At 42.6% G+C, this 25,411-nt stretch overlaps 1 protein-coding gene across 1 annotated transcript in view; it reads right to left on the bottom strand.

Annotated features, from left to right (window-relative positions):
* The window catches only part of LOC142201330 (beta-Ala-His dipeptidase-like), a 29,351-nt gene extending 14,153 nt beyond the window's left edge, over window positions 1–15,198 (bottom strand). Inside the window, exons 1-4 of the mRNA XM_075272169.1 lie at window positions 15,080–15,198; window positions 3,654–3,761; window positions 885–1,028; window positions 160–322 (exon numbers count right to left, since the gene is read on the bottom strand). Of these exons, the coding sequence (XP_075128270.1) occupies window positions 160–322; window positions 885–1,028; window positions 3,654–3,761; window positions 15,080–15,130 (466 nt within the window). The 5' untranslated portion in view covers window positions 15,131–15,198. The remainder of the gene's footprint in view (window positions 1–159; window positions 323–884; window positions 1,029–3,653; window positions 3,762–15,079) is intronic.
* Window positions 15,199–25,411: the final 10,213 nt, after the last annotated feature.

Here is a 25,411-nt window from a genome sequence, read left to right as displayed (position 1 = left end):
GCGTAAAAATTTGGGAAAAATTATTAAATATTATAGTTAAATATTCATGTAAATCACACATTAATAAATATTTCCCGATCATTTACTCAACGTTATAAACAGTGCTAGCAAAAATTAGTAAAATACCAAAATAAAATTCAAATTCTTACAAGAACTAACCATTAATTTCAGTTATTGTGTAGGGATCAGTTTTCCATCCATCCTCTTTTTTTGCTGGTTGAACGTCCACATGTCCATAAAAACAAACAGTTGCCTTATCAGTGTCATTTCCCAACTGAGCCAGAATTGCTGGAGGGAATGGGATTGTTTGTCCACCATGAAGCTGTGAGTAAAGATTAAAGTTAATATTTCAGAAGTCTAGTCATCTTATCTAGTCAACTTGTGGGCTTTACAGGGTCAAGTACTAAAAGAAATGGACGTTTGACATCGACCCCAATATCTCACCAGGTATCAGCATTTCTGCTCTGCAACTACATGGATAACCCTACACCAGAGCTCAGTTATCCTGAGATGATCATTCGTACATAACATTGGATGAAATTACTGTCCATCTAAGCTGGCCTTCAGCAGGTGAGTCTAAGTTACATAATACAAGCCATGGACAAATTTGTTTATTGTAAGAAAAAAGAGGAGGCAGAACTCTTAGAAGGTGCAGGGAAGAGAAAGCAAAACCAGCAAATGATACAACTGAATAATCGGTCAGACTGCTATGACAAAAACCAATAGAGAATAATGTCCTTGAGGCCAATAGAGTGGAATATACTGGGGAGAGTTGTAGCCTACAGTGTCAAACACTGCAAAGAGATGCAGAAGAATTAGTATCGTAACTACTTTGCAGACGGCAGCTATTTCATGGGCTTCTACAAAGCTGTTACAATACTTACTGTCTCCATGCCCATGTCTACTTGCTGTACCGTTGCCCCTAAAGTGCGAATCCGCTCAGCAGTTATCTGGACCATTCTATTCAATTCTTCTCGTAATTGTGGATCACTGGAATCACTAGGAACAGCCACCCAGTCTTTAAGACTCTGCGGGAACATAAATGTTTATTAGATATATTATTGATCATCCAATTCATAATGTTTTAGATAATAAATGGCTATAGTTAGGCAACTCCATCCTAAACCGAGAGGGATAAAGAGAATTTAGGGTTTCCTGATTGCTTATAAGAGGGTGACAAAAAAGCCATGCAACACTGGAACATGTAATAGCCAGGCAAGGCGTCATGCACAGGGTCAAATTATGACTCTAATGTGTATAGAGCATCCATATATAGTATACGGTTATGAGAAAATCAAAGTGCACCCTCTCTGAATTCTATAGTTTTATGTATCTATCAGGACATAATTTAAATAAGTGGTCATTAGAAGTTTTTGAAAATAGGTAAATACAGCCTCAGATGAGCAACACGTGACAAAAGCAAAAGTTTTGACAGGTTGCTGGATGGAAGTATTGAGGCGTGTCTTCAACCAATTTCAATGAGGAAAGACATCAGCAATGATCTTAGAGAAGTAATTGTTGCTGGTCTTCAAGATTATAAGAAAATGACAATCCTCTGCGGAGTGGATATCTCGAGAACTTCACAATAATGCCAGGCCATGCAGTTCTTACAGAAATTGCAAAAAAACAACAACCCAAAGATCTATATCCACAAGCCTCATGTTACATCATGCTACTATGTTAAATTTTCAAGTTCATGATAGCACAATTAGAAAAAGACTAAACAAGTATGGCTTGTTTGGAAGGGTTGCCAGGAGAAAACATCTTCTATCTAAAAAGAATATGTCAGTACTGCTTAGGTTTGCAACTGAACAAACCACAAGACATCTGGAACCACAAGACATCCAGGGGTCAGCAACCTTCGGCACGCCAGCTGCTGGGAAACTACAACTCCCAACATGCTCCATTCACTTCCATGGGAGATCCAAGAATAGCAGAGCAAGTATGCATGATGGGAGTTGTAGTTTTACAACAGTTGGAGCACCAAAGGTTGTCTATCCCTGGACTAGACCAAAGTGGAGAAGTAGCACAAACACTTCATATCAAGTGTCAAGCACAGTGGTGGAGGGGTAATGATCTGGGTTTGTTTTGCATCTACAGGACTTGGACACTTTGCAGTCATTGTCCTATGAACGCCTCTGTAAAATAGGTAATTCAACAGGACATTGATCCTAAGCACACCAGCAAATCTACAACAGAATGACTACAAAAGATAACAAGAAAAGTGTTGCAACGACATAGTCAAAGTCCAGACCTCAAGTCAGCTGAAATGCTGTGGCGGGACCTTAAGAGAGCTGTGCATAAGTGAATGCCCACAAACATCAATGAAACATTGCTCTGTTATGTGCTGTTGCATAAAACCATAGGGTGTACATTATTTTCCTCTTGAATGTAAGTACATAGGGTAACGCTGTACCTCTGTATGTCTCCAATACAAATTTGACAGAACAATATCTCCAACATCTGGCACAATTACTTTATTATAATTCACAGATTCAAGGCTGTATTGCAGAATATTGTGAAATTCATTCATTTCTATTATACTCTGCCTATGGCAGGGTGTTATAGCAATAACAGGCCTATGAGCCTTCAATAGACTCCCGGCTTTTATGACAACCGATCCCCGCCCATCGATGACTTTTCAGTGGGTGGTGATCGGGTCCAACATAGCGACGCCACTACTATTTAAGTGCCTCGGTCACAATTGAACGACGCATCTAAAGCATTAACAGCCATGATACAACAGGTACACAGTGGGTACAGAGAGGGCTCAGGACTCTCCATCATGTGCTGCCAAGGGTGGTCAAACTGAGAAGTCAAGTGACTAAATACACAACCCATAAACTTCTTTCTATTGCCATTACATGGGAGAGCCCTTCCCAGGGTGAATGGCATTGTGTAGCAAAACTAGGAATGGCCACTTTATAGAAAGTCACTGCTAAATATACTCAGACCTCATATAATAATAATAATAATAATAATAATAATAATAATAATAATATTTAACCCCAGATTGTTACTGGTTAAATAACGGAAACAATTTAATTATTTTTATTTATGTAATTTAATAATCACTTTAAATATTGTATACATTTTATTGTGTAGTCTGTAACGATTCTCTCTATTGATGTTTGGTAAGAGAAAACCTCATGTTAAGAATAATGGAGCCAGTGACTCAACCAGTAGAGTGACTGCCTTGCATAAGTAAGGTCTGATCATGGGTTCAAAACCCACATAATGGAAGATACATAGAATAAAGCTTAAATAGATGAAGGATTTCTGAGCAACCTCCTCATTCATATTCGCTGATGTTAGGTTGGGTGAAAGTAAACAGTGATCAGGTGAGGGAGCCTAATGGGAAAAGTGGATGAGTTGATATGTTGACATGAAATCAGTTTCTAGAAATTCTAGGCCATAGTAAATGTCGTAGCACAGTTGTATCTATTAAAGGAATGACTTTCCTTGTATGCAAACTTATTCATTGAAAGTCTGAAGGGAGTTCTTCTTGATCACCTATACCGCACTATAATGCCCTATTAAAATCTCCCTTCGTATGAATACATATACTGGTCACACATGCGTTTCTGGTACATACAGTATTTCTGTTATATAACATGCACCCTCTGCTATAATGACACCCATTTTTACTTTACCTGAACAAAATCATCTTGGTGTGCATCAATGTAAAGGAAAAGATCTTCTAGTAATTTCTCAGAGGCATCAGCTCCAAACGGTAGCATGATAAGCTGAAGGATGAGGATCTGGAAACAATACGTAATATGTATCCGTTATATTACATCTGAGGATGATGAGGTTGTTCTATGCAGGTCTGCACATGTGGTGACACTATATGGAGTAAATGCCGGGTCATATGATTAGAATTTGCTTTGTGTGCAGTGTTTATAAGCAGAAACCAGTTCTTTGTTCCGGCAGCCACATGATTGCATAATATTAGGGCTCCCTTGAGGCTTACCACAGACATACACAACATGAGCGGCACTGGTATTACGCTGCTTATTATCATATGAATGAAGCCTTTCCAAATCTGCTTTCCCTCTTACGTTGCTGTTTCTTGTTTCATGTTGTGAAAGACCAGTACTGCATTTTTTTTTACTAAGTCAGCAATATTGCTAGTTACATTATAACCACTATATATGTATAAAAAATATCTTATCAATTACTCAATAAATGTTTGTATCAGTAAGAAGCACAGTGTCGAATACATCCCCTGCTGAAAGGTACAACATGAAGCTTCTGTGCACCACTGTGGGATCTGTAACAGACCTGTAACCTTACATTATAGTAATGGTCTTTTTATGCACCCTTTAGACCAGGGGTGGGGAGTAGAGATGAGCGAGTACTATTCGAAAGTAGTTCGAATAGCAGTTTCGAATAGCACGCTCCCATAGGAATGAATGGGAGAAGCCAGCGCGCAGGGGGTTAAGCGGCAGGAGGCCAGCCCTGGCTGCGTGCCAGCTGCGTCCATTCATTCTTATGGGAGCGTGCTATTCGAAACTACCGTTTCGAATAGTACTCGCTCATCTCTAGTAGGAAACCTTTAGCTCTCGAGCTGTTGCAAAACTACAACTCCCAGCATGCTCTGCTGTTCTTGGGACTACCATGGAAGTGAATGGAGCATGTTGGGAGTTGTAGGTTCACAGCAGCCGAAGAGCCAAAGGTTCCCTATCCCTGCTTTAGACTAGTCACACTAAGGCTAAGGCACCACATTGCAGAAAAGTCAAGGGATAGCCACACTAGTATGAAGATGGCTTAGGAAACTGATAGCTATCTGAATGGTGACTAAAAAGGTTGCATTAAGTGTACAACACTGCAAAGATGGAGAGCACCAATGTCTAAACCTGGAACTGCAAGTGTGAGGCTGCCAAGTAGATATTGGCTGCCAGCTCATATATAGAGACAGAGTGGTTGAGATGTATTGCTGTGGTAGAGGCTGTCCAGACTGAGGTGATCAGCTGCAAGTGCTAGCAATATGTCTCAAGCAGGGCTGTGGAGTCGGAGTTGGAGCTAATTTTGGAGTTGGAGTAAAAAAATGTTACTCCAGTTACATAATAAAAAGATTCATTATTTGAATTATATAATTATACTAGAGGGAGGACCCGGCTTCGCACGGGTATATTACATTTTATGTTTGTGTAGTGGCCCCATAACAATTGTCCAATTTTGCACTGGTGTATTTTGTATGTTGTTTGTGTGTATGTCCATAAGCGTCATGTGATTATGTCTATCTCATTTTGGATGTCAGTGAAAAACCTGTGATCAGTTGTTATGGATACCTGGAGTAAAGCTGTATCTAATCCTTCCCCGTGTAGTACTGTGTTTAGATGCAAGTATCCAATCCTTGTTGGTGTGGTACTGTGTGCAGATGCACATATCTAATCCTCCCCGTGTGGTATTGTGTGAAGAGGCGCGTATCTAATCCATACCTCCCAACTTTTGAAGAACCGAAAGAGGGACAAAATGCGCTACGCGCGCCGCGGCAAACTTAGCCCCGCCCACTTTTGTGTTGACTCCACCCACTCGTTAATTTTTCATGTGCCCGCACACAGTATAATCCTCCTACAGTCACCCGTAAATTATATGTCCCCCCTCTATCTCTCCCCCAGTTTCATATACACCCTTCATCTGCCCCCAGTTTCATGTCCCTCTTCCATCTCTGCCCCCAGATTCATGTCCTCTCCATCTCTGCCCCCAGATTCATGTCCCTCCATCTCTGCCCCCAGATTCATGTCCCACATCTCTGCCCCCAGATTCATGTCCCCCATCTCTGCCCCCAGATTCATGTCCCCCATCTCTGCCCTCAGATTCATGTCCTCTCCATCTCTGCCCCCAGATTCATGTCCCCACATCTCTGTCCCCAGATTCATGTCCCCCATCTCTGCCCCCAGATTCATGTCCCTCCATCTCTGCCCCCAGTTTCATGTCCACTCCATCTTTGCCCCCAGATTCATGTCCCTCCATATCTGTCCCCAGATTCATGTCCCCACATCTCTGCCCCCAGATTCATGTCCCACATCTCTGCCCCCAGATTCCTGTCCCTCCATCTCTGCCCCCAGATTCATGTCCCCCAATCTCTGCCCCCAGATTCATGTCCCTCCATCTCTGCCCCCAGATTCATGTCATCTCCATCTCTGCCCCCAGATTCATGTGCCCACATTTCTGCCCCCAGATTCATGTCCCCACATCTCTGCCCCCAGATTCATGTCCCCCATCTCTGCCCCCAGATTCATGTCCCTCCATCTCTGCCCCCAGTTTCATGTCCTCTCCATCTCTGCCCCCAGATTCATGTCCCCACATCTCTGCCCCCAGATTCATGTCCCACATCTCTGCCCCAGATTCATGTCCCTCCATCTCTGCCCCCAAATTCATGTCCTCTCCATCTCTGCCCCCAGATTCATGTCCCCCATCTCTGCCCCCAGTTTCATGTCCACTCCATCTCTGCCCCCAGATTCATGTCCCTCCATCTCTGCCCCCAGATTCATGTCCCCACATCTCTGCCCCCAGTTTCATGTCCACTCCATCTCTGCCCCCAGATTCATGTCCCTCCATATCTGCCCCCAGATTCATGTCCCTACATCTCTGCCCCCAGATTCCTGTCCCTCCACCTCTGCCCCCAGATTCATGTCCCCCATCTCTTCCCCCAGATTCATGTCCTCTCCATCTCTGCCCCCAGTGTCATGCCGTCCTCTCCATCTCTGCCCCCAGTGTCATGCTGTCCTCTCCTTCATCTGCCCCCAGATTCACGTTCCACCTCCACATTAAACTTACCTTCTCCTCCGCTCCCTCGCCGCTCTCTGCCCGCCTCTCTCGCTGACACATGCAGCTGAAGGAAGGAGCTGACACAGGTCAGCTCCTCGCTTCGCCGCTGCCCGCCTCTCTCCCTGACACATGCGGCTGAAGCTGCTCGCGTGCTCGCTTCGCCGCTGCGTCTCTCTCTCGCTGACACATGCGGATGAAGCGAGGAGCTGACCTGTGTCAGCTCCTCGCTTCGCCGCTGCCGCCTAGCTTGTACATCACGTCTACAAGCTAGGAGCCGGCGGCAGCAGTGAAGCGAGGAGCTGACACAGGTCAGCTCCTCGCTTCAGCCGCATGTGTCAGCGAGAGAGAGACGCAGCGGCGAAGGGAGCACGCGAGCAGCTTCAGCCGCATGTGTCAGGGAGAGAGGCGGCCAGCGGCAAAGCGAGGAGCTGACCTGTGTCAGCTCCTTCCTTCAGCTGCATATGTGTTCAACTCAGATCTGCGTCCTCTGGACGCAGATCTGAGTTGAAATCGGGACATACCTCCCTCCAACCGGGACCGCGGGACATGTCACCCAAATCGGGACTGTCCCGCGGAAATCGGGACGGTTGGGAGGTATGTCTAATCCTCCAGTAAGTGAAACTGTGTGCAGACGCGCATATCTAATGACTCTGGCGTGCGGTACTTTGTGCAGATGCGCGTATCTAATACTCTGGCATGTGGTACTGTGTGCAGATGCACGTATCTAATCCTCCCCTGTGTGGTATTGTGTGAAGAGGCATGTATCTAATCCTACGGCATGTGGAACTGTGTGTAGACGTGGGTATCTAGTCCTACGGCATGTGATACTGTGTGCAGACGTGCGTATCTAATCCTACGGAATTTGGTACTGTGTGCAGACGCGCTTATCTTATCCTCTGGCGTGTGGTACTGTGTGTAGATGCACATATTTAATCCTCCCCTGTGTGGTATTGTGTGAAGAGGCGCGTATCTAATCCTACGGCGTGTGGAACTGTGTGCAGACACATGTATCTAATCCTACGGCATGTGGTACTGTGTGCAGACACGTGTATCTAATCCTATGGCATGTGGTACTGTGTGTAGACGTGTGTATCTAATCCTAAAGCATGTGGTACTGTGTGTAGACGCGCGTATCTAATCCTATGGCATGTGGTACTGTGTGCAGACGCGTGTATCTAATCCTATGGCGTGTACAACTGTGTGAAGACACGTGTATCTAATCCTCCCCTGTGTGGTATTGTGTGAAGAGGCGCGTATCTAATCCTACGGCGTGTGGAACTGTGTGTAGAGGCGTGTATCCAATCCCCCGGCATGTGGTACTGTGTGCAGATGCGCATATCTAATCCTATGGCATGTGGTACTGTGTGTAGACGCGCGTATCTAATCCTCCCCGTGTGGTACTGTGTGTGAACACGCGTATCTAATCCTCCCCAGTGTGATACTGTGTGCTGAGACGCGTATCTAATTCTCTGGCTTGTGGCACTGTGTACAGAGACATGTATCTAATCCTCCAAAGTGTGGTACTGTGTGCACACACACGTATCTAATCCTCCCCTGTGTGGTATTGTGTGAAGAGGCGCGTATCTAATCCTTTGGCGTGTGGAAATATGTGTAGACGCGCGTATCTAATCCTACTGCATGTGGTACTGTGTGCAGATGCGTGTATCTAATCCTATGGCGTGTACAACTGTGTGCAGACGCGCGTATCTAATCCTCTGGAATGTGGAACTGTGTGTAGACGCGTGTATCTAATCCTACGGCATGTGGTACTCTGTGCAGACGCGTGTATCTAATCCTATGGCGTGTACAAATGTGTGCAGACGCACGTATCTAATCCTCTGGAGTGTGGAACTGTGTGTAGACGCCTGTATCTAATCCTTCGGCATGTGGAACCGTGTGCAGACGCGTGTATCAAATCCTTCAGTGTGTGGAACTGTGTGCAGAAATGCGTATTTAATCCTCTGGTGTGTGGGACTGTGTGGAGACCCATGTATCTAATTCTCTGGAGTGTGGAACTGTGTGTAGATGCCTGTATCTAATCCTTTGGCATGTGGAACCGTGTGCAGGCGCACGTATCTAATCCTATGGCATGTGGTACTGTGTGCAGAAGTGCGTATTTAATCCTCTGGTGTGTGGGACTGTGTGCAGACCCGTGTATCTAATCCTATGGCGTGTACAACTGTGTGAAGACACGTGTATCTAATCCTCCCCTGTATGGTATTGTGTGAAGAGGCGCGTATCTAATCCTACGGCGTGTGGAACTGTGTGTAGACGCACGTATCCAATCCCCCAGCATGTGGTACTGTGTGCAGATGCGTGTATCTAATCCTATGGCATGTGGTACTGTGTGTAGACGCGCGTATCTAATCCTCCCCCGTGTGGTACTGTGTGCAGACGCGCATATCTAATCCTCCCCCGTGTGATACTGTGTGCTGAGACGGGTATCTAATTCTCTGGCTTGTGGTACTGTGTGCAGAGGCATGTATCTAATCCTCCAAAGTGTGGTACTGTGTGCACACACACGTATCTAATCCTCCCCTGTGTGGTATTGTGTGAAGAGGCGTGTATCTAATCCTTCAGCGTGAGGAACTTTGTGTAGACGCACGTATCTAATCCTACTGCATGTGGTACTGTGTGCAGACGCGTGTATCTAATCCTATGGCGTGTACAACTGTGTGCAGACGCACGCATCTAATCTTCTGGAGTGTGGAACTGTGTGTAGACGCGTGTATCTAATCCTACTGCATGTGGTACTGTGTGCAGACGCGTGTATCTAATACTATGGCATGTACAACTGTGTGCAGATGCGCGTATCTAATCCTCTGGAATGTGGAACTGTGTGCAGACGCGTGTATCTAATCCTATGGCGTGTACAAATGTGTGCAGACGCACGTATCTAATCCTCTGGAGTGTGGAACTGTGTGTAGACGCCTGTATCTAATCCTTCGGCATGTGAAACCGTGTGCAGATGCACGTATCAAATCCTTCAGTGTGTGTAACTGTGTGCAGAAATGCGTATTTAATCCTCTGGTGTGTGGGACTGTGTGCAGACACGTGTATCTAATCCTCTGGTGTGTGATACTGTTTGCTGATCTGTGTATCTAATCCTCTGATGCGTGTATCTCAGTTTGGATACCAGTGTTGTATTGTGCATGTGGAGTGACCGTGTGTATTGCAGTTGGAATATGAGTGAAAGACTTGCAGGTTTGTATTGGCTAAGGGGGGGCACTGTGTTTGGAATGCTGTATCTCAGCAACGGTATGTCCGAGCGAGTTGGAGTCTCGTCTTAAACCTTCCCTGATATCAGAAGTATGTCTGTACCAAATTTGGTGAAGATCGGTCCAGTCGTTTGGTTCGCATTAGAGTACATACAGACAGACGGACAGACAGACAGACAGACAGACAGACAAGAATTCATTTTTATAAGATAGAGAGATAAGAATTAATCATTTCCTACTCTGTCATTCACCATTATGTTGTGCTGAGTGTACAGTTAATTCTCAGCACTGCTGTCATGTGCAGGCACAGGGATTGTGCTTGCAGCAAGATTTCCAGTTCTTGGCTGTATTACATAGCCAGGACCATGGACTAGCAACTGGAGAGAGAAAATACTCTGACTCTGGTGGCTTAAGATCTCAGATGCCATGATAGCTCGCGGGGTCCGATAAATTGTCATGCCTACCAATGTCGTGCAATACAGAAGTAATAATGAAAATTAAAATTCTTTAGAAAAAAAAAACATAAACAAATAACTTAGCATGTATCACCTCCTTATTATTACACATAAAAAACATAATTTATCCCATATGGTAAACAATGTAAAAAGAAAAAAAATAATAAAATATATATATATATATATATATATATATATATACTGTATATACTGCAATGTGCAAATTAATATGTTTAGGTCTTCTAAAAAGTGATCAAAAAGTGCTGCATACCAAAGATTGGTACCAAAATAGTGCCAGCTGAAAGTTTAAGTCAATCTGTATATCTTGTAAGGGGCATTCACATGGAGGAAGTTGGCGCCTATTCTGGCGTGATAACTTGCTTCAGAATCGGCGCGGAAATAAAGCTTCCTATTGACTTCAATGGGTTCCGTTTTCCGCGTGGAACCCATTGAAATGAATGGGAGGCTTTATTTCACATTGAGTTCAATGGGTTCTGCATGGAAAACGGAATCAGAGCCAACTTCCTCCATGTGAATGTCCCCTAAGACTATTCAAAAATGAAAAGCCTTCTGAAACCATTGTAGTGACCAGGCTTGTTCCCGTTATACCACCAAGCATCAATAGACCTTATTAACACCATTCTGTTACAAACATGTGCGGGAGAAAAACAAATCACCTTCCATATTGATATTGCCCTCGTCTGAACCATTCCCCCAGTATGGTAAGTAGGTAGCACTGACCACTGAGCTATTTCTTCACAAAGGTATGACCAGTACCATATCTAAGAACGAATAGACTTTTCTCACTAACAGATGATTGCTAAATCTTTGCTATATCTTGACTTTTCCTCTATGAGATGATATAAGTCTCAGGAGACTGGACCATTTGTAAAAGTTTCTGTATAAGTAGAATACTTACCAAGATAACCCAAATGTAATAACTTTATCTTCCTGGCAGCCAGGACTCAAAGCACATACAAATACTGTTACCTGAAAACCAGAACTACAGTATTTACCGTGTAGAAGCCAACCCTGAGGACACTGGAGGAGCTTATATTGCTGCAATCTTCACTATAGTAACTAGTTATCTAGTAAGACATTAACCCAGCAAATTATTGATGGGATATTCCAAATGTGCTGAACAAAATTTTATATCAGTAAATGTATGTATATGTGCATAGTAAATTCTGCCTGTAAACCTAGGGTATAGTTTCATGTTACATTATAGCAAACTATAAGAACAGGAATATGATTATACTAATATAAGGATTACCATAACACCTAACAACTAAGTGCATGAATTGCCTGGGACTACAGGGTGGGGACTCTACTACAACGTCTGGCAGATTTAAGAGGATTACAGTTTCGTGCAGTACATTTTGTTCCCATCAAAATACAGGTAACAATAAATTCCTGTCGCCATCTATTGTAAGCTAATGAGGTACATCAGGTGATAGTATAAGTGTGAACAGAGACTTATTTGTAAACTATAAGATATGGTTTATAAGATATACCAAAAAAATGTCTTACCTCAAATAAATGACTCAAAGTTTAATTCATGCCAGACTTACTCCTTTCACTTAGAAATAGGTCAGCTGTATGTAATATGTGAAGACTTGCCTAACTGGTTACCCCACTTATATGTTCCTTACGTCATCTTAACATGTTGGTGCACTCTCTGTGCGTTTCGCTTACTGTCTCGTATTTTCAGTATGGCTCACTTTAAACATAGGAGTTATGTGATGTTCTGCTTCTAGACAGCAGGAATGACATATGCAGGAAGGACAAGAAGATCTTGAATTTCTAGAAAACTGTGTAGGATCCTACCTGAGACATAACTGAAGGGTCATGGGCCCTGGTGCAAAAGCTCAGCTTAAGCCCCCAGGCTTGATTTGTCCTCACAATAGTTAACCCCATCCTATCCATATATTATAGCAGCATTTACATTTCCCTTTCCTTCTCTATCAGGGCCCAGATGGATAAAAAGACTTGTACACAATATGTCTTTGCACACAAGCTTCCCAATATTTTCATTCCTTGTTGGTGCCCTCTATATAGTAATGCCCCCTTTTATGTCATATACCCCCACAGAATCCCTTCTTCATTATATGCTATATTACCATTAAAGGGTTCATGCTCTCCACTCTGATAATGGAAGGCTGTATACCATAAATCTTTACACTCCAGTGCACCAGAGGGCAGGAGATCTTACATTTATAATACTTAGACTGCCAGCTTTCAAAGGAAATCAGAAAGGAGATCCGGTCTAATGTGTTGAGAGTGACCTGTGGGCCTTAAAGGGGTTGGCCACTTTCAGACTAATACTGAGAAACAAATATTATTATTTGTACAATAAAAGAATATACAATTTTGCAATTTACTTTTTTTTAAATGTAGATTGTGAGCCTCATATAGGGATCACAATATACTTTTTTTTTTCTTTCCTATCGGTATGTCTTTTTTTAGAATGGGAGGAAATCCATGCAAACATGGGGAGAACATATAAACTCCTTGCAGATGTTGTTCCTGGCAGGATTCGAATCCAGGACTCCAGCGCTGCAAAGCTGCAGTGCTAACCACTGAGCCACCATGTTGCCCTATTTTGCAATATACTTTCTGTATCAATTCCTCTCGGTTTTCTAGATCTCTGCTTGCTGTCATTCATTCTGTTACTTCTAGAGGATAAAACTCTGACCATGGTCATGTGATTTACGGTCCATAGTCATGTGATGAGCACACAGGTGCACTGCTGATTACCAGGCAGATGTCTGATTATTGTGCTGTGACTATAACGAGCGGCACCTGTGTGCTCATCACATGACCATGGACCGTACATCACATGACCATGGACCGTACATCACATGACCATGGTCAGAGATTTATCCACTAGAAGTAACAGAATGAATGACAACAAGCAGAGATCTAGAAAACCGTGAGGAATAGATACAGAAAGTATATTGGAGAATTGTATATCTTTTTATTATACAAACCATAACATTTGGCTCTCAATATTGGTCTGAAAGTGGCCAACTCCTTTACTGGTTTCTAGGCTTGGTCATAGTTGTGGCCACCCAAATAGTTACACTAGTATAGGATGCAGAAGAGACTGCAGAAAGAGGCCCTGTAGCTTTGGGATAAATGAAAGAATAGAGGAGAGAAGAAATAAGATGGAGCACTAAAAGGTGGAGAAAGTCAGTGATGGTTAGTGAACGATCTGCTAGTTTTTTATGCAGAGATCTAGCAAACCATGAAGAATTGATACAGGAAGTATATTGGAAAATTGTATATTTCATTAAATTAATTCAAACTTAGTTTTAGATGCTTGCTTGTTTCTTATAAGGTTTATGGGATGCACTTCCAGACAAATTATCCAAAGGATTTTGACCTATGTCATTGTTGTCCATTTTATCTAGCAAAATTTTTTAGGGTCATCATTAGAGATGAGCAAACAGTAAAATATTTGATATTCGTTATTCGTTTCGAATAGCCGCTCAATAGTCGACTATTCGAACGAATATCAAACCCTATTATAGTCGATGGGGAAAAATGCTTCGTTTCAGGGGAACCCACCATTCGACTCAGGAGGGTCACCAAGTCTACTATGACACCTCAGGCAATGGTACCAACACCTCTGCAATGCAACTGGGACAACAGGGGAAGCATGTCTGGGGGCATCTAACATGCCCAAGTCATTGTATTACCCCACCACTACAGCGTATCAACTACACACTTTCTACACTCAAAAACCCTCTATCAAAGTGGGAAAATACCTGGAAACCTTCTTTCTTCCGCAATTGGATGGACAGAAACCCTAATTTAAGCTAAAGAAACATTAACAAGCACCCCTTTAAATTCCATCTGTGGCTGTCATGGGCAATGGGAAATCCAACAGTACCCACCCTGAACTGTCATTGTGGATATGTATGTGTGTGTGTGGTGTGTGTGTGTGTGTGTGTGTGTGATGTGGTAAGACCTTCCAAAATTCACTTTTATGGCCCTTAACGTGAGCCGGTGGCCATTTTTGGGAGGCCGCTCTTGCTCTTGTAGTTCAATACAGGAGCCTACTGCGCAGGCGTCGGAAGTTGGAGCGCGTCGGAAGACAGAAGAGGCGAGGTTGCTGCTGAAGATGGAGGCGTCGCTGGAACAGAGCTCTCGGGCAGCAGTGAGGACGTCCCCATCGCCGTTTGAACGCTGGGGCCCGCCCTCATTGCTACGGAGAGCTCATTAGCATACCGGTAAAAAAACGGTATTTCTTAGGAACGCCGCAGCGGAGACCACGTCTGAAGGAAAGAGACGAATAGCCTTTCTTAAGGCTATTCCGACGTAGTAATTAGAAAAAATGTGGGTTTAGTGGTAGAATTCCTTTAAGATTATTGGAAGATGATCCATTCATAGTGTAAATTTCTTTAAGATATAATTTGAGCAAAATTTCCAGGTACAAAGAAAATCAGTTTGAGGTATGGAATTATTAATACTAGTCATGTTTCCTATGAAGTAAAGCGAATAAATACATATCCTGGCAAAGTTGTTAGCATTTACAAACTGAAATTTTACTCATGTTCTTTACATTTGGAGAAAAAACACTAATAGAATACATAGATATTTAGCACAGAGGTTGAAAGTCCTTACCGCAGAGAAGGAGCAATGCAGGAAAGAGGGTTGCATCATTTGTCCTGGCATTTATAACTTTGTCTCTTTCCTGAGAGTCAGATTTCAGATTTCTTCTTCTCCAGCTATATGTACACTATAGCACTTAACCACTCAGCGCCTAGCATGACAGAATAAAAATAGATAGTAATACATTTAAAGTCACGAAGAAATACCAGCTGAATGACTCCAGTCGTCTGACTGAGAATAAAGTACAAATTGGGGCCATGTCTATGATCGCCCTTAAAATCATAATTATACCTAAGCAATAGCATAACTGTCAAATTATATTTGCATATCTATCACACATATATAACATACCTGCTCAACCGTATCATGCGTAATACATTCACATAAATCTTACTAAAAAGAAAAACTACAAATCCCTGCAGGAAGCATCCATGCCGATATGAGCACTACAAAATCAGATATTTCATTAATAATATAATGCTGGAAATTGATATTAGCGTTTGGCTAAGCACAGTTTACAGAGCTTTGTAAAATATTGTCAGTACCTGTACCATGCTCTACACGCAGACCACTAATGGATGGAGATCTGGGTTGTCTTCTATTCATTTGACCACAGTGTTACGACAGATGTGATTCCCTAAGCATATCCTGCTGCTTGTTCTGACCTCCCATAGAGTTATCCAGCAGAGATTGGCCAGGATTTGCAGACCTCGCCTTCAGTAACACTAAATATTGTCCCCCAGGGTGAGGAAGGGGAGTGAATTTGTTATGGACTTGCTCCACACATAACAGAAAATTCCTGGAAAGGTAAAAGAGAGGAACATATGGCTTTACGTTTTACTAAGGCAGAGGTCACACTGAAGCTGTGATTTAGAGAACGTATCAGATTATCCTCAGGCATGCTCTAGTACAATCATTCTATAGATGGGAGCTGCCCAGAAAGTAATGCAGCAAAGCAGCCCTAAACCATATCATATCCACCACCACGAGTTACAGTTGTATCTGGTTCTTTTGGTGATATGGTATTCATCCAACAAACCTATCTGTTCTATGAGAGGCCAGGTCTTGAGTTTTGCCTCATCTGTCTAGATTAGTAATGGCTAACCTTTTGAGCATGGTCTGCCAGAATTTGTAAAAAATAAAATAAAATAATAAACCTAGCTTAACTCAGGTGCCATATCACATCTGAAAATAGCCATAATATTGTGATATTTGTAGCTCTAGTGAAAAAAAAAGTCTTTGTTTTGACCCATCACACAGTATATGAACCCCTTTTTCTGGCTCTTTGCACAGAATATGACCCTCTTTTTCTGGCCAATTAGGTGGTATATGACCTCCTTTTTTTAAGCCCCCCCCCCACACACACACACAATATATGATCTGCTATTTATAGCCCCAGTGGGTAAGGTAGCTCGGTAGCAGCAAAGGTACAGATCCAAACAGTTAAAGACAAAAAATATGCAGCAAACAGGTTTATTTGGAAAAAGCAAGAAAATAAACCTTGACTTCAGGCATAAAATGATCAAAATAAAATACAGCCTTAACTTCAGGCAAAAACAAAACAAAATCCTGCTCATCTGAGCAACTAACTAAACGGAAATGATAACTTAACTATACGTGTGGCTTATTACCAGCTACACGAACAAAACAAGCACAATATTGTCTCACCGGACTCAGGGTTACAGGATACATCCAGCCACCTCCTCTCACTCCCTGGCTCTGCACTAGAATGCAGGATCTACAGCCTTTTCTGGCCCAGTAATGAGTAAGGACCTGGAGCTGAGGCCTATTCAAGACCCACACTAGACCACACATAAGCTAAAAATTTGGGGGATATATAGCGAGAGTCCAGCACCCTGCCTGTCACCTTCTCACACCCCCACACGGTATATGACCCACTTTTTTATGCCTCCCACAGCATATAACCCCTTTCTTATACCACCTCCACAGTATATTACCCCTTTATTATGATTCTCTCCCCCCCCCACACACACACATCTGACCCCTTTTTATGGCCCTCATTTTTTTTAACCCTCACACACAGTATTTGATCTCCATATTTATGGTCCCCACACAGTTTATGTCCCCCTTATGTACCACACACACACACACACACACACAGTATATGGCCTCTTTTTAAAATCCCACCTGCAGTATATGAACCCCCTTTTTCCACCTCACCCATATACAGTGTAGCAGCTGATAATTTTTACTGAACTGTCCATGCTCCTGCCCTGGCCACCCTCCGCTGCCGTCCCAGAAAACGCTGTAGCCGACTCTGCAGAATATCCAGACACTGTATGTAGAGTCCTGAGGTTCTTCAACGTTGTGATGTATGTGTAGTGCCGACTAAAGAGGGTAGCCTGGACAGGAGTGTGGACAGGTGAGTAAAAATTATTAGCAGCTGATTATTGCAATAACACAATAAGTAGATTCCGATATATGTGAAAATGTCTTGCCGTGTCATATGTTTGCCATCGGTGGTCTAGATCATAGGTGTCAAGCTCTGGCCTGCAGTGTAATTATATTTGGCCCACGAGAACTTACCTAATGTCTGCTACAGTGTCAAATAGAGTGTAGTGAACTATATTAAGCTTTATTTTTTTTCCAGATTCTATGTTTAAGTAAAAATTACGTTTGTCTCCATATGAAAAGGTTCATCATTATATAAGATGAGAAGGAAAAACTTCCTCAATTGCAGACCATTTTTAAAAAAAAAAAATATCAAGGTTAGTCTGTGGTGGGCATTTTAGACCACTGTGTATCTGAGTTTGACACCCCTGGTCTAGATCATTTGTACCACTACTGGTAATTGTCTAGGTATTCATCGGTAAACTTTAGTTTTGTCTTGATGTTCCTCATACACAGCAACATTTTCCTCCTGATGCATTTCTGTTTCTGTACATCTATGCAGTCTCCTACTTAAAGGGGTTATCCGCACTTATATCTTTATAGACCATACATTCCTGATTGGTAGAGGATCAACACCTGCTCCTGGACCGATCACCTGTAGGTTCCCATACTGACTCAATTGGGAGCTGAGGTGCAGTAAAAGTGCCTGGCCACTAAAAAAGGGATGGAGCTTTCTGCTTCCAGTCCTGTATTATGTACAGGGTTGGCGCCAAAGGCGCGTCCATACAGATGATCAGCGCAGGGGCTGGGTGTTGAGCTCGTAGCAATCATATATTGATGGTCTGTCCTGAGGATATGGGAAGAAGTGTTAGGTCACTGGGAGTCCGACCACTGGATCACCCAATGATCAGCAGAACGGGGTATGGAAACGCCTCCTCCTTGTGAATGGAGCACCAGTGTGTTTGAGTGAATGGTGCTCCATTCACTGCTATGGGGCTATGCTATGTAACCTCCAGATATGCAGGCAGCCCCATAGCAGTGAATGGCAAGCCATTTACAAGGAGGAGGTGTGGGTGACTCTTGGTTCCCTATTCTTCTGAATGCTCCATCCCCTATGATCTGGATACGGTATAAGTATTCTAAGTTGGATGCAGTCTTTTAATGTTAACATAGCCATATAAAGGGTTGTACTTTTCTGTTGCACCATTATGGGAAACATTTAGCCTATGTAATTTATGTATTTAACTCTTTCTTAGCAGGATGAAAAAAGTATGTCAGTTCTGCAATTTTTTGTGTTCTAAATGTTGCATGGTTCATTGGGCATCATAAATAGCTTGCTACTTTTATTCTGCCAGACAGTATGAGTATAGCAATATCAAATTTATATACTTTTTATGTTGAACTAATTTTGCACAATAAAGTCACTTATTTATCAAAATTCATTTATTTCAGTGTCCCCATATGTTGAGTGATTTTTTTTATTTATTTATGTGAGGGCTGGTTTTATTGAATGAACAGCTGTAGTTTCGATCGATTCCATTTTGATAATTTTTTTAATATACTTTTCTGACAATGCAGTGTAACCATGTGGCAATTTTGTTGCTGTTCTTTACTCTTATTTTTTTATAGTGTTCACCATGATGAATGAATAATGTTCTATATTTATAGTATGGGTTTTTACATATACATTAATACCAAACATGACTATTTTTTTTAATAATAATTATTTTATGTTTAATTTTATTTAACAGCATTATTCTTTTAGACAATTTTATAAATAAATGTGTATGCAAAAGAGACATATCAAATGACTGAAACAAGTAAGCAGGGTAATGACCTTGCAGAGGCCATTATGGAGAAGGCTAAAAAACTAAAACTTCAAACAAAACATTATTTAGTCTAAAGTCTCATTCAGATAACAGAATGTTGGCTGTAGTGCAGTCCAAATATGACGGAGTGCACAGGTCAGTGGGATCCTACATATCTCAGTTCTTAACTTTAAACTATTAACATTGTTTACTTTAAATAACCTCAGCACTTATTATAGGATAAGCAAAGGGACATAAATGACATTGTCACAGTACTTGTATGTAATGGTATAATGTCTCCTTGCATGCATGCAGCAGAAGTGAGACGTTACAAAATGGACTGTATATAAAAAATAAGCAGGTATATATTCTACAGTTTATGAAAATTAAAGAACAGCCAGACTAAAGACTAAAAATATAACTGTGAAACAGGAAGGGATGTAACAGGGGAGAATGCAGGGGACGGACTGACAGATAGATTGGTGGGTTGTGAGCAAGGCATGAGAAATTACGTTAGAGATTAGAACTTTCGTTTTACAATCATTTTATAGATTCCAAAATTGTAAAGATTATTTTTAGAGATTCAAAACAGTGGGGATGCATAAAATGTCTGAATTTGGTCCACATTATCCAGATTTGTAAGGGTCAGTGCACACAGAGTTTTTTGACGCTGATTTTGATGCGGAATCTGCCTCAAAATCAGGTTCCATAAAAAGCCTCCCAATAGAGTTCTATTGGGAGGCTTTTTTTGGAGGCTGATTTTGAGGCGGATTTCAGCGTCAAAAAACTCTGTGCACTGACCCTAAGACTTTAGGGTAAGACTATGTCCCCTCCCAGTGTGCGATCCAAATATGGCAACACAACTCCTCATTAGTTTAAATAAATAAGTGTGTAGTTTCTCAAATATTGTCATTTCTTAGGGGTTTCTTTTATCATTTGACCTCTAAGGCCTGGTTCATAATTGTGTTTGGTAATCCACTTGAGGAGTCCACATGGGAACCACCCCAAATGGAATACCGAACGCATTGACAAGCGGAGAGCGTATGAAAGCACGTGGACCCTATAGACTATAATGAGGTCCATGTGCTTTCCGCGCGGTGTCTGAAAGGAACATGCGGACAGAAAAGTACTTCACAATCTACTTTCATGTCCGCATGACTCCTGTGGAAAGCTCACAGAACCCATTATTGCCTATAGGGACCGTGTGCTTTCACTGCTCACCGCTTGTCAATGAGTTCAGTATTCCCCATGCGGACTCCCCAAACAGATTACTGAATGCAGATGTGAACCAGGCCAGACATATGCAGTTGTGGGACAATGATGTAGTAAGTGTCTAAGTAGGCTTCAAAAGTACATTTTCTTTAGTTCTGAGCCTGGTCATATGTATAGGTAAAAGATTGAATGTTTTGAAAACCAGGACAGCAAAAGAATTAGATAGCAGACGCTTTACAGTGGCTTGAGTCAGGCACAATATATTGGCCACTGATTTAAAGAGGACCTTTCATCAGATTGGGCACAGGCAGTTCTATATACTGCTGGAAAGCTGACTGTAGTGTTGTAGTGAGGATGCAGGTCTTCAGGAATAAGTCCACTATGAGATGGTTACTTTTGTAGATCAGAACACTTTATTCCATGCTTCCATCATGGCTCCCTGTCTAACAACCCCTCCCCCTAAGCTCGGCCCCTCCTCCATTACTACCTCACTGTTGCTAGGCAGACAAAGCAGAATAAGTAAGCAGAACAGAACATACTTATAACAACATCACACTGACAATGCGCTGAATTCAGTGCACTGTCGGCTTTCCCGATCTGTACCCCGGGTAAAGAGCTATCGGTCCCGGTACCGTAGCGCTTTATAGTCAGAAGGGCGTTTCTGACAGTTAGCCAAGGATGCCCTTCTGCCCAGCAGCACCTATCGCGCTGTAGAGTGTGAGCGGGGAGGAATGCCCCCCTCCCGCTCCTGATAATACTCGTCTATGGACGAGCTGTGTGAGCAGAGGGAGGGGGCGTTCCTCTCCGCTCCACAGCACAGCGCGATAGGCACTGCTGGGCAGAATGGCGTCCCTGGCTAAGTGTCAGAAACGCCCTTCTGACTATAAAGCGCTACGGTACCGATAGCTCTTTACCCGGGGCACAGATCGGGAAAGCCGACAGTGCACTGAATTCAGCGCACTGTCAGCTTTCCAGCAGTATATAGAACTGCCTGTGCCCGATCTGATGAAAGATCCTCTTCAAGATATTTGTAGAAAACTGGGCAAGATCTGGACTACAAATACCTAAAGGTATTCCTCCTACTCTGTGCCCTGCCATGTCTCCAAAAAAAACCCCCCCCAAACAGTATAGGGTGTACCCTAGAGAATAGTTGCATGAAAAAATAAGGGTTACTTTTTTTTTTCCTAGTACCCCCTCCTCCTTGTGAAAATTAAAAATTCTGCCAAAACTATATGTGATTTTTTTTTATATATATATATATATATATATATATATATATATATATTTTATTTTCATGCCCAAAACTGAAAACAAAAGTCCCTTTTGACTTTCAGGGCTAGGTCACATGTGAACTGCCCGCACGGGTTTTGACACAGAGAGAGACGCGGCTCGCCGCGTCTCTCTCTTGTCAAAACCCGCCTGCCGCGACCATCGCTGTCGCGGCTTTCCTCTCCGCTGTCGGCTCAAATGAATGAGCCGACATAGGAGAGTGCTGCCGGGGGCTTCCGCCTGAAGATAGGACATGTTGCTTCTTTTCTCCGCTAGCGGCAGCCCGCCGCTAGCGGAAAAAAAAAAGCCCGGCGGTCTACATAGACCACCATTGTAAAGGGGCGGATTTTGAAGCGAAATCCGCTGTCAAAATCCGCCCCTTTGCCCCCGTGTGAACTAGCCCTCACAGCTACATCTCAAATCTCATGTCCAGCTGATACAGATGGACTCTTGTAGAAAAGATTCTTGCAATAAGCCATACACCCCTGTGTCAGATGCAGGGCCTGATTAAATCTATGCTGTGGTTTCGATTGTAAGTAGAAAAGAAACAGGAAGGGTCTGGATATGTCATACAATAGATACCAGTGCCGCTCAGCAGACCCCATTTAGGGTCCAATGAGTTTACTCCAGTTGGCTGTTTTTACACCTCTCCAGATCTTCAAAGAACACCAAGCACAGTGCTGTTCATTGTTACTCATTCATGTAACATGGTCGTAAGAATCATGAAACACAATGTCACTAGTCAAAAACCAAAGGGAAAACCATACACACATCAAAAAATTAATAAAATGTAATGAATTTTATTAGTATCTACTAAAAGCAGAAGACACATATGTAAAACAATAACAAACAATACAAATGGGGAGAAGGTAATCAAGGTACCAGTAAACTACAACAATGGAAAGACGGGTGTACAAAGTCAAAATATCATAGAGATACAGAGGGATGTCTATTACAAGTAATAAGTCTTTAAAGAGTATACACATATGTAACTCATAATTTATAATGATAGCCAACACCCATACTGAACTATAAATATGTAAATGTGACTTGACACATACCTTCACTGTCAGGATGACCCAAGACTTATTACTTGTAATAGACACCCCTCTGTATCTCTATATGTTGACTTTGTACACCTGTCTTTCCATTATTGTGGTTTACTGGTACCTTGGTACATATGTGTTTTCTGCTTTTAGTAGATACCAATAAAATTCATTATATTTTATTAATTTTTTTGATGTTTGTATGTTTTTTTCCCTTTGGTTTTTGACGCAGTGGTTTCTCACACATCTCTTCTATATTGGCCTCTATGTGGTATTGATATTATCGATGTCACTAGTGTCAGAGGAACACGTAGCAGAGTGCCATGGCCTCTTCAAACAGCAGGGGAACCAGGTGTTCGATGTCAGACTCTCCAATCTCACACTGCAGACCTATCCCTAGGATACTTTATCAATGCCATAAAATCTGTTTTGACAGGTGGTAATGTAGAGGATGTGTGGCCTCAGCCTTAAGGCTATAGCAAGTAAAAATAAACCTTAAAAAGCACCCTTGGCGGCCATGAATATCTGCTACAGCTACCCACTTTAGATCCCAGTGTCTGAATGCATCTTAAACCTTATAAAAGTATTTCAGCAAGGACTTTGACATAGCGACACATAGAGCTGATGCATATCTTTTCTTTAGTCAGCCCGTGGGTTATGGCCAGTCTTCACTAGATTTGGAGTTGTTAATGATGTGTATTGAGGACAGAGGTACAAGTAGCGTACCACAGAGATCTATCAAAAGTCATATTTTTGTAAGCAACATAGGAAAAGGTATGGTAGACAAGGTTTACCAGTTTATGGATGACAGTACATCTGGAGGGATATGTAACATGGAAAAAGATCTAGCTTTACTGGATATGTGGTCCACACAATGGTAACCGTAGCTCAAGGTTCTCAAATGAAAAATAACATCTGAGGAAACTAACTAAAATGTGGTATTGGCATTTGTGTGTTAGCCAGGACTTCAGAAGAGACAGATCTAGGAGTCCAGGTGAACAGCATCAAAATAAGTGCACAGAGAAGACAAGTAGCATGCTTATCTGTATGGCAAGAAAAATACCCAGTAGGAAGGGAGACATGGTAATCTTTTTGTATAGAGAGCTGGTGAGCACATATGGAATACTGTGTCCAGTACGGGAGACCACATATGAAGAGAGAAGGACATTATTGAAAGAGAAGTTATATAATAAACTAAAACACAAGAACAAGGGGGTACTACCCAGAAGTAGCTGGGGGGGGGGGGGGGGTGGGCAGGAGTAGCATCAGCTCCATCAGCAGCAGTCTGACCCTAGCGTCGCTGATGAACAGCTTTCATCACCCATATAGTGAAGAAACTACTCATCAGCAGCTAGACACAAAGCAGAACCTGAAACAGCATACATAGAGTGCACCCTGCCACCGGTCATGGAAGATCTGTTGGACTACTGGACAGCCAAACTGGATCTTTAGCCGCAATTAGCCAAGTTTGCCCTGGAAAAGGTGTCCTGCCCGGCCAATAGTGTGGCCGGGGCCATAGTTGCCCCAAGGAGAACTTACCTGTCCACTCAAAATGAGAGACTGACCTTTGTGAAGATGAATCAGGCGTGGATCAGCCAGGATTTCCACCCACCTATGCATCAGATTAAATCATCCATGCTACCTCACCCAAAAGAGACCAGTTTCTTCTGGGTACCAGCTTCATAGCCACTATTCTGATGCCAAGATCTCCTTACAGCCACCATCATCAGCAGGTTACTGTTTGTGTCACCCACCTCCCCACTCTGTAACCAGACACTCTATGGCCTAAGGCTGCTCGCTCCACATTATGTCACCTTGCCACTTTATGGCCTCCTCACGCTGCTGCCACCCCCACATTATGTCACGGGAACTCTATGGCCTCCTCATGCTGCTGTCACTTCAACACTATCACTATGACACCCTCTCCACTCTCTCAGAGGGGCTCTACTTGTATAAGCGTTTAATAGAACAGGTTCTGTAGACATCCGTATGGTCAGTGTAAAGTAGTGCATTCTTTCATGCTACAGTAGGATCTTGGACCTCGGCACGGCTCTTTATACCTGGCACTAACATTGACATGTAAAGCCGCGTTCACACCTTTGTTTGTTGGTCAGTTTTGGCCCCATAACTGGCCAAATAAGTGAAGTGTGCAGTGGTTCTAAGAGCGATGCCTGTCTTGTGCGTTTCATACTGACTCACTGTATTGTTTCACTACCACAGCAGACTCCCTATGTGGGTTACTGCTAGGGCACAGTGTTCTACACCACTATACAGGCTCTGTGAAGCCAGCCTTTTTTAACACTATTTTCACAAATTAATTCAGACAGAATCAAATCTTTTTGGGAAATTCGGCGAAAATGTTGCATTTTTGAAAACTTTGCCCATCTCTATTTCTAGGTTATGGAGATCTCAGTGGAACACTGCCATAGTCATAAATTGGTCCTTGTGATAATGAAACGTTAGGGTGAAATTCTGGTCACAGCAGTTTTTATATATGTAGGAGGTTCTGGAAATGCTTTATTCAGACCCCAGTGTTGCTGTGCAGGTGCCTTGTATAGAGCCAACTACAACTCCTGCATTGCAGATAACCCATAATATATATGTGCATCCTATTTCAGACAAACACTTCTGACAAATAACTACGAGGGAAACTTGAC

The sequence above is a fragment of the Leptodactylus fuscus genome, chromosome 4 (assembly GCF_031893055.1).
Source record: "Leptodactylus fuscus isolate aLepFus1 chromosome 4, aLepFus1.hap2, whole genome shotgun sequence".
In the NCBI taxonomy this organism is placed as follows: domain Eukaryota; kingdom Metazoa; phylum Chordata; class Amphibia; order Anura; family Leptodactylidae; genus Leptodactylus; species Leptodactylus fuscus.
Note: the sequence above shows the minus strand (reverse complement) of the source record. Positions and strands in the feature narration are given on the sequence as shown.